Source organism: Squalius cephalus (genome assembly GCF_949319135.1).
Source record: "Squalius cephalus genome assembly, chromosome: 23".
NCBI lineage: Eukaryota > Metazoa > Chordata > Actinopteri > Cypriniformes > Leuciscidae > Squalius > Squalius cephalus.
This window is the reverse complement of record NC_137144.1, coordinates 10,173,035-10,182,878: the sequence shown is the minus strand read 5'-3', so window position 1 is coordinate 10,182,878 and position 9,844 is coordinate 10,173,035. Positions and strand designations below refer to the sequence as shown.

Genomic DNA, 9,844 nt, shown 5'->3' with positions numbered 1-9,844 from the left:
TAATATTATATATAGGCCTTTATATATATATATATATATATATATATATATATATATATATATATATATATATATATATATATATATATATATATATATATATAGGCTATATAGTGCAACTAACAGTGGAAAATGAAAGAAATTAAGAGAAACGTTAAACACAAGTTATATTCAGTTTTTTTTTTTTTTTTTTTAAATAGGCCTCATTGGATATATCCAAAAGTAATAATAATAATAATTTTTAAAAAATTACTTTCAAGAAGTTTGCGTTTTACAGTGGCCTGTTCAAAATAGTGAACATTTTAACTTCCTGTTTGGACTAAGGGGGCGGAATAGCAGTCATTATTTTTTTTTGTGATGTAGTGAAGCGATGCCAGTAATCCACCGTAACAGTAACATTTAACTCTGGTGACAGCAAGAGCTCAACACCTCTCTCACATCAGTGCTCTGTGCGGTTTTGACAAGGACCAGCCTGACAGTTTAAAGAGGTTCATCGTTGAGAAAAGTCGCGGGGAAACTTATTTGAAGATGATATGAGGATCGCCGATCAGGAATATCAGGATTCGTGAATTAAGATGGGATGTCTTTCTGTCAAAACTTTATGTAAAGCCATAGCGCTTCTGTTCCTTGTCATTTTCCAGGTGAGACACCTTCTTTATTTTGCATAAGTTTCTATTGTTTTGATGCTTGATTGTTAAGATTAAACACAAGTTTAGTTCATGTAAGCACACTTGTTACTGTTAACTGATTTTGTGTTCCTAAAGTCTTGCCTGCAAAGAAAGATCGAACTTAAGTTTTGTTGGATAAAGTACATGGGTTGTTGTCATTTAATAATTTGTGTTCATTGAAAAATTCTTGAAATAGTAGGCTAGGTCATATTACTCTGTGTTTCATTTAACGGTTATTAATTACATGCTAGTCTACATCGAATGATAAAAAAAAGACTTAAGACACTAAAAATGTAATTAGTATCATTACATGTCATAAAGTGCCATTTATTTTAATTGAAGTGAACTGACTTTACACATCCACTAAAACCCAAGTTTTTAACTGAGCTTTAAGTGTCCAAATACTGTACATTCTGGGTTCACAGTTATGAAATTAAGATGCTGACAAATACATTTGCTGATCAAGTAGGCGAACCATCTTTTCAAATCTAATTTAAATCCTCAGGATTCTAGATTAGCTAAGAAGACCCAGTTACACACTTAAGTTGTCTATAGACATTATCTTTATTGGCTGATTTGCAGTGAGATGTGTGTATTGTGTGTTTCTGACAATCTTCCTGGGAAGTTTCTACTTACTCTAGGATGTCAGAATTGTAACATGTCGTGTTTTATGATATATATATATATATATATATATATATATATATATATATATATGTGTGTGTGTGTGTGTGTGTGTATATATACTGTATATACAGATTCTGTCATCCATATGTCATTTCAAACCATTTCTTTCTGGCAAGGAAAATAAATGTTTTAATATTGTTCTGTTCACTTCACTCTTTTATATGCAATTACAGTGAATGGGGGAATGGAGACTGAAGCTTTCAAGTTTCAAAAAGGACACAAAAGCACCATAGAAGTATTATAACTGTGTTTCATATGACGTGTGCACTATTTTCCTCTTTCTGAAGTAATACGATAAGCTTTGTTTGATGAACAGACTGATATTTGCGTTGAGTTCAGAAAAACCGAATCAGTCCAGTTCAGTAACAAATCAACCAATTTATTAAAGATATCCAACTAAAATCACAATGACAATAAAAATGTAGAAATGACAGAAATATTCAACGAACTATTGCTTTGTGAAAAGGAAGTGCACTTATTTGTATTGAATGTGCACTTGTGGTGTCCTTCAAATCATAAAAGTATATTAAAAAATGTACTTGCAGGTAATATAACATTAAAGAAATAAAAGGCCACTTAGATGTACTTAAAGAGAGTAGACTTTCATTTCATGTTACTTAGGTACACTTTTAAAAGCTGCACTTAGTTTGTAATAATGTCAAATGAAATGTTTCGCTTGTTTTCTAAAGAACATTGTGAATCATTATGTCTTAATAATCTTTTGTTTATGGATTAAAAAAGTACACTTACTTTGATGTTGACTAACATAATAAAGCATATATACCTGATTAGCCTATAATTTTAACAGTAAATGTGTTATTTGATATTACATTTAAAGGTAATATACTTAAGGGGCCAGAATTACTAAACAGGGCAAATTAGCGCGAGAGCGTGAATTCCCAAAAAGTTCAGATGGGAGTGGAAAGTTCTGTGCATGATCTACTGACGACGCACAAATTAAAGAACACAGTCAGATCATTTCCATAATGACCAACACAATCTACCAGGAGCAGTTTAAGACATGTTTTGGTAAATAATGGCGCAAATACCAGTAAATTGACGAGCGCAAACCTTAGTAAATCACCTTGCGTGATTCATTTAAATACTCTCCTCCCATAATGCATCTGAAAGGGAAATTTCTCTGTAATGTATGTAACCTTAGCCTTAGAGGGGACAGGACGCTGTGTCAAAACACTGTGGGAATGCTTCTGTGTTAATGCGTCGTGAAACACGTATGAAATCTGTCCAAGACTGCACCCACTGGGCAGTTAACTGGGGCACTTCAAGGCATAGAGTTTCCTCGTGGACGGAGCTCTGGAGTGGAGGATGGTCTCAACAACCTGTTGGAGGACTAAGGGTTGAGCAGGCAATTGAGAAAGCTAAGCTGTCATCTGTGGTTTCCATTTTGTATTGTTCCCTGCAGTTGGGTTGCTTTTAGAGTCTGCAAGACGGTGTGAGGCAAATATGGCAGATGCAAGAATACCTGTCCTCTTCAGTTGAAGCTGTTGGTGGACAGTTCCTTGACTAAAGGAACTTTTGGACTTCCGCTGCTATTCCCTTCAGATTGTGATAAGGCTGAAGTTGAGAGCTGGAATAGTGGTAGAGTTAGAGGTGTTGCAATCCATGCTTAATCTGAGGAAGGTAGCAGCCTGCCCTCTTCTATTGAAATTGTTGGCAGGCGTGATTGTAGTCTCACTTCCTCTGCTGCCCCCTTCGGCATTGTAACAAGGCTGAAGGTGAGAGCAGGATTAGCGGTAGCGCTAGAAGTGTTGGTACTATGCTTAGTTATCAACCTGCCCAACTCTTTTGTTGGTGAATGCTATTGCAACCATGCCCCCACCTCCCAGTGATTGTCCTGTCCTTCCTGGTTTGCTCCAGAATTGTGCTTATTCACATTGTAACCAGGCATTTTTGCAGTATGGTGGCGTTGGCATTGATATTCCCATAGCGTCAATTTGATGCACCGTTGAGTTTCCTTGAAAGGGAGTGTCTTGGGGGTTACTGATGTAACCCATGCATGCCTGGGTATCTTCCTTTAGACAATTAGAATTGTCACCTGACTACTTCATAGGCCAAATTAATTTGGCACATTGGCACACATGGCTCAGACACCGGCTCATGCAGGAGCGTTTCCATAGGGTCAGTCTGACACAGCGTCTTGTTCCCTTTCTCAGGGAACCAGGGTTTCATCCATAGTAGGGCTGTCACTTTACGTTCGAAAATCGATTGCACAATCGATCGGACCAACCAACGCAAGTTTCGAAAACGAAAATAGGGAATCGATTTTAACGGTCTTTTCTCGGAGCGCGTCCAGCTCGTCATGTTATGCCCGCAGCGAACGCGCGTCATTTGCAACTGCAAGCTCTGACAAACACGCATAACAGCAAATGATCCTTCTGCATAATGTGTCTCTTTTTACTACAAAACTGTGAATTTTCCCGGTATTCAGACAGTTTCATGCATTCAGATACAGATTCGGGCTACGGTCTACAAACGCCTACGTAGGCGAAATTTGTTTGACATTTCTAATCGTAAACACAGACAGGTTGAAGACTGAGGTAATGTTTTTCATATATGCTGCTATGGCAGTCCACTCTGCTTATTGCTTTTCGAGAATGTTGCACTAGTCATTGTGCGCGAAACTTCACGCCAATAAATCATCAGAAATATTGCTGACTTGAGCGCGTCAGGCGCGGCGCGCCCTCTTTTCGTTCGTCTTAATGCCTGTTAGTTGTCCGTGGATTTGCCCATATTTGGCGTTTTATTTTTCAATTTTCGATTTTACAATCGATTCAATGAACACTTATGTCTCAAAAATCGAACAGGATTTTTTAACAAAAGTGACAGCCCTAATCCGTAGTTACCATAAATGCTTGTTAGTACATTCAGCAGTATGATTTAACCACATTTCAAAGACAATATAATAAATTATGAAATTTCATATAAAGATGTACTTAAGTCCTACTCAAGTGGGTGACATTTTAAATGCATTTAATATAAATTTAAGCTACAATACATTTTCATTTAATTGTAAATAACATACAATCAGGTGTTCGAAAACAATACATTCAGTTCGTTCAGTTCAGTTCATTTTTATTTATTTTAAAATGCGTACTTCTTTTTCACAAAGGAACCCTTGTAGGCATTCTTATATCTTAGGCCAAGATATGTTGATAAATGACTTTGCCAGCTCTGAATGGAAAGCAGGTAGATGGAATTACTTGCACAAATGCAAATGTGCTTGTTGCTTGTTGTTTATAGAGGATCAGATCATGACAGGTGATGATGTGGGCATTTTGAATCACTATGTCAACTCAGTCATTTCATAAATTAAAATGATAGGCCTTGACATGTTTGTTGTGACTTTTGCAACATAATTCAGGGTCTTAGCCAATATTAGCTAATAATTTAGGTGGTTAATGAACATGTTTTGAAAGGGTTTAGGACCACCTTATCTCCTGAGATTCAACAATAACATCTAGAAAAGAACAGCGAAAGTAGCCTTGTGTTTGTAGACTCAGTCCAGACTGTCTGGAGGTCACGGGGTGGAAAGCCCAACCTCAAGAAGTTTACATCATTCTTTTCCTGTTATTCTCACCACTCAATCGATTTGGCCACCCCGTTCTCCCAGCCCACCGGAAGTAGTACTAATTTCAGGCCTGCCATTCTGGCCATAGAGTTTAGCACAATAACAGTATCCTAGAAGGTCAGGAATATAATGACCAAGCACACCAAAATCCAGAAGAAACTTCAGTCACTCCAAAAGCAGCTTTTTGAGTGGGCCTGAGGTTTTAGCCCCCACTTGAAGAATGACAGTATTACGTATCTTGAATAGGCATTTACTGTGACTAAATTGTCATTTTAAGTGACAAAAATGAATTCCTGATTCTTTCCCATTATTTTTTTTTTTTCCATTCACTAAAAAGATTATGAATAATGACTTAAATGGCTTTAAGTGAATAATGACTTAAATGTTTATTTATTCCTCACATAAAGAAATAGTCTGACTATGTTTAGCATATTTTTACATCTTTTTAAAGCTCAAATGAATATTCAGTACAAATCAAGCTCAATCAACAGCCCCTGTGGCATACTGTTGATTACCACAACATTTTATTTCCATTTGTTCCTCCCTTTCTTTTCTTTTTTTTTTTTTTTAAAAAGAAAGATAAATCTACAGTGAGGCACATTGGAAATGAATGGGGCCAATTATTAAAAACTTACTATTTCAATAGTATAGCCACAAGACGTAAACAATATGTTTAATATAACATAGTATAGATAATATAATTATATACTTAATAAAAACATATAATTATTAAATAAAAATAATATAAAATATAATAATGAAATAGTATAATATAAAATATATAATAAATATATGAAAAAATACATTGTGTAAAAGTTATAATACTCAGATTTTAACAAAAAATCTATGTGTTTTTATAAAATTATATGCTTCACATGTTTAATCTAATTTTTTTCCTTGGCCCAAATCACATCAATTCTAACTGCCTCACTGTAACCTCATTTTGTAAGGGTGGAACGAGTCGAAATATATTTTCGTGGTAATCGACATTACGCCACAAATGATACTGCTTAACTTGTACCTGGAATATTCCTAGTTATGCCGCAATGGGGACTTACTAACTGCATGGAAAACAGCAACTAGTATATGCTTCTCCTCATGTGTCCAATAGAGGAAATAAAGTCATATGGGTATGAAACAGCATGATGATGCTCATTCATTCTGTGTTTGTGTCATGGCATGGTGTTTTTTTTTTTTTTTTTTGCCTTCATGTAAGCCGCTTTCTCTTAAAAAATTTGCATCTCTAATGGTGTCAGCTTCCCTTTGCTTCTCACGAAATAATTTTAATATGGTGCAGAGTTATTCGGTCTACTGTGTATTTGGTATGATAAGAAAGACATGTACTATTTTGCATGATTAGTTTATGAAAACTTTACAAACCCTGGTTTGTGTGCTTGATACTGTAATTGTGTGTCTTTCAGATCAATATTTACCATAGCATATAATTTTCCAGTATACTGTAAACCTCTTATAAACCAGATTGTACAGTATCCATACTTTTTGAATAGGTACAGAGCTACATATCACTTTTAAAATTTTCATTTGTTTTCATAATTTTTTTAGTGGAGTTTAAATGAACGGCACAGGACTTATAACAGAGCAAGTATAGTCTATGTGATATACATAGGGAAATATACAGTATATATTGTAGTGAAGTATAAGGCCAATCTCATAAGGAACTAGACTAGAGTACAAATAATATACAAATAATAGGAAGTTTTGGTCTCTATAATTTACATACAGGTTATGAAGTGTATTTCAAAGAAATTCAACTGTGTCTATTAACTAGTGAAACTAAACTGTGTGAAAGTTTTCGGTTTTGTCCCATTTAAAAGCTTCACTTGCAATTACAGATACAGTGCATATTCACAAATGTTTTAAATTCAAATTTAAAAAGTTAAGCATTTGTTGAAACAGTGTTGCGATATCAACGTTAATTCGATTTGGAAAACAAAACAAAATTTAACAGTGATTTTAATCGGGTAATCACTGATTTCAGTAATTATGATCATTGAAGACACATTTTTAAAACAAACTCATTGAAAGATGAGTAGGAAAGAGGACACTTGAAAGCAATAAATAAACAATAAAATAATTAAGTAATTAGTTAGCATAATCAAATATTTTCTTGAAAAGTAACCAAACAATTTTCCATGGCTCTGATAAGGAAACCTATGCAAATCACATATGGAAAAACAAATTTAGTGTTTGTGAATGTGTAACAGTTTATGTGCTTAATCCCAGTGTTTTTACGAGGATGTTCCCAGGAAATCGAAACTAGCAAAATTTATTTAATTATTTTTATTGCAGACATGAACATTGTTATACCTATTCGGTATAATATGCAAACATGGGGGATTATAAGCACTATATAAATAAAACATTTAAACAATACACCACTATACCACTTACATTTTATCCCAGATATGCTCTGCAAATTTTGTATTAATAACATTTGGTGCATTTAGCATATGCTTTTTTTTTTTGCTACAGGAGCACCAAGATTGATAAAAGGCTGATATATATATATATATATATATATATATATGGCACTGATAAGAAAGGGGGAGACAGCTGTTCCGTCACAAAATATATATGAGCAATATCACACGAGTAGCAGTGCAAAATGGTATGTAATCACAGCGCGCTGATATACAGCCATATTGCCTAGCTACGAGAGTGATATTGCATTTATACAACAGTTCAACGGCACAAGTGTGTAATAAATAAGAAACAACAATGGAGTGTCTTTAAAAAACCTCTTTTGAGCAGAACTTCTTCCGCCACAGATTAAAATCTCAAATTGACAGTTTAACAGTTGAGCCCAAGCCTCCGTTACTAATTCTAAAACATCACTTAAGAACTAGTAACGAAGGAACGTTGAGTCGCTTCATTGAAGCTTATTGTATTATGTGTAGTATTATGAGAGAGAGATCGACTAAACGATTGTATTACCTGCATCTGATATAGCATTCACTCTTCAGGTCAATGTCCATATTATTTTATCCATTATAAAAAATCTTTTTTAAAAGAATGACAGCGCCAACACAACTTCCTTGTTTTCGACCAGTCACTCATAAAGACAGTCTTTGCCGCCATCTAATGGTAATCATGTAATTGTCACTGAAATTGCAATCATTTATGGACCTTTTCTCAATACCAAATATGGCATATTATATATGTAATATGCAGTAAGGTACGAGAGGCTGTGCTGTATCGTGAATAAGTCACGTATGAAGGGTGTTGTTCGTGTCGCGCCTGCAACCCCTTCAGCCAGGACTTATTCACGAAACAGCACTAGCCTTGAGTACCTTACTGCTTTTATAAAACGGTTACCACACAATATAAATATTAAAGCCAAAAAAGTATGTATCAATGCAACTTTCATGAAGTAAAATAAAATCACTAAAAGCCTTCCTTCCGCTTGACAAAGTAGTCCCTGACCATGAACAGCAGCAGAAAATACATTATTACGCCATTAGATACCGGCAAAGACTGTCTTTATGAGTGAGTCATTCAGTAGCAATTTTTTTTAGATTGAAAGGACTTAAACTTTTTGTGAACACGGAGTAAGACGCAACTGACAAATGCTTTGCCTAGTGCTGTCAGTGGCAGGGCATGGAGAAACCCATTAACTGTTAAAAAGACAAGATATTGCAGTGTACATTCAAACTGATTATTTTATTATGGAAATAGGACTGACCAATATTTAAATGCAGGTAATATACTTGGTCATTCAATCTCTCTTTCTCACAATACCCTACTATTCTATATAATACAGTAAGCTTCAATGAATAATATCAATGAGAACAATGTTTAAGTTGCTAAGAGTGGTTGCTAAGGGTGTTGTGTAGTGATACACCAATCAGAATCAAGGACTGGAACTAAACGTTTTATAAAAATATATATCTATGCAACTTTCATGAAGGAAAATCACTAAACTCCTTCCTTCCACTGGAAAAAAATAGTCCCTGACCGTAAACAGCAACAGAAGTTACATTCATTATTTCACCTTTTGATACCGGCAAAGACTGTCTTTATGAGTGAGTCGGTCAGTAGAGAAGACTTTTATATTGAAAGGACTCAAACTTGTGATCACGGAAAAGCAAGACGCAACTGACAAATTACTAGGGCACGGGAAAACCCCTTGACTGTAGGACGAGATATCGTATAGGACATTCAAACAGATTTTTTATTATGAATATAGGACTGACCTGAAGGAAAATACTATGTCTACTGTAACTACTCTACTCTAGCTTCAATGAACAATATCAATGAGAACAAACATATGTTTATGTTGTTAAGAGCTGTTGCTAGGGGTATTGTGTAGTCATACATAGAACCATTGGGTGTAGCATCATAAAACACAGCCATCGACCAATCAGAGTCAAGGACTGGAACTAACCATTTTATAATATTTAAATGAACAACAATAGCCATTATAAAAGTCAATAGGAAGTAAACACAAGCAAACAATTCAGTCAAAAGTACAAAAGCAGCGCTCTAGTTGGCCATACAGGACTTAAGTTAAATATAACCTAAATATATAGTTATGAAACTTAATTTTCTCCTTAACCAAAATCGATTTGCTCTGGAACATGCAATAGATTAATAAGACCAACGATTGCCCATTTGATACACCCCAAATGAACTACACTCACCTAAAGGACCTATAGGAACACCTGTTCAATTTCTCATTAATGCAATTATCTAATCAACCAATCACATGGCAGTTGCTTCAATGCATTTAGGGGTGTGGTCCTGGTCAAGACAATCTCCTGAACTCCAAACTGAATGTCAGAATGGGAATGAAAGGTGATTTAAGCAATTTTGACCGTGGCATGGTTGTTGGTGCCAGACGGGCCTTTCTGAGTATTTCACAATCTGCTCAGTTACTGGG

At 35.1% G+C, this 9,844-nt stretch overlaps 1 protein-coding gene across 1 annotated transcript in view; it reads left to right on the top strand.

Annotated features, from left to right (window-relative positions):
- Positions 1 to 368: 368 nt before the first annotated feature.
- Positions 369 to 9,844, top strand: part of LOC307151791 (receptor-type tyrosine-protein phosphatase eta) — a 112,006-nt gene continuing 102,530 nt past the window's right edge. The window contains exon 1 of the mRNA XM_079859958.1: positions 369 to 641. Within this exon, the coding sequence (XP_079716084.1) occupies positions 576 to 641 (66 nt within the window). The 5' untranslated portion in view covers positions 369 to 575. The remainder of the gene's footprint in view (positions 642 to 9,844) is intronic.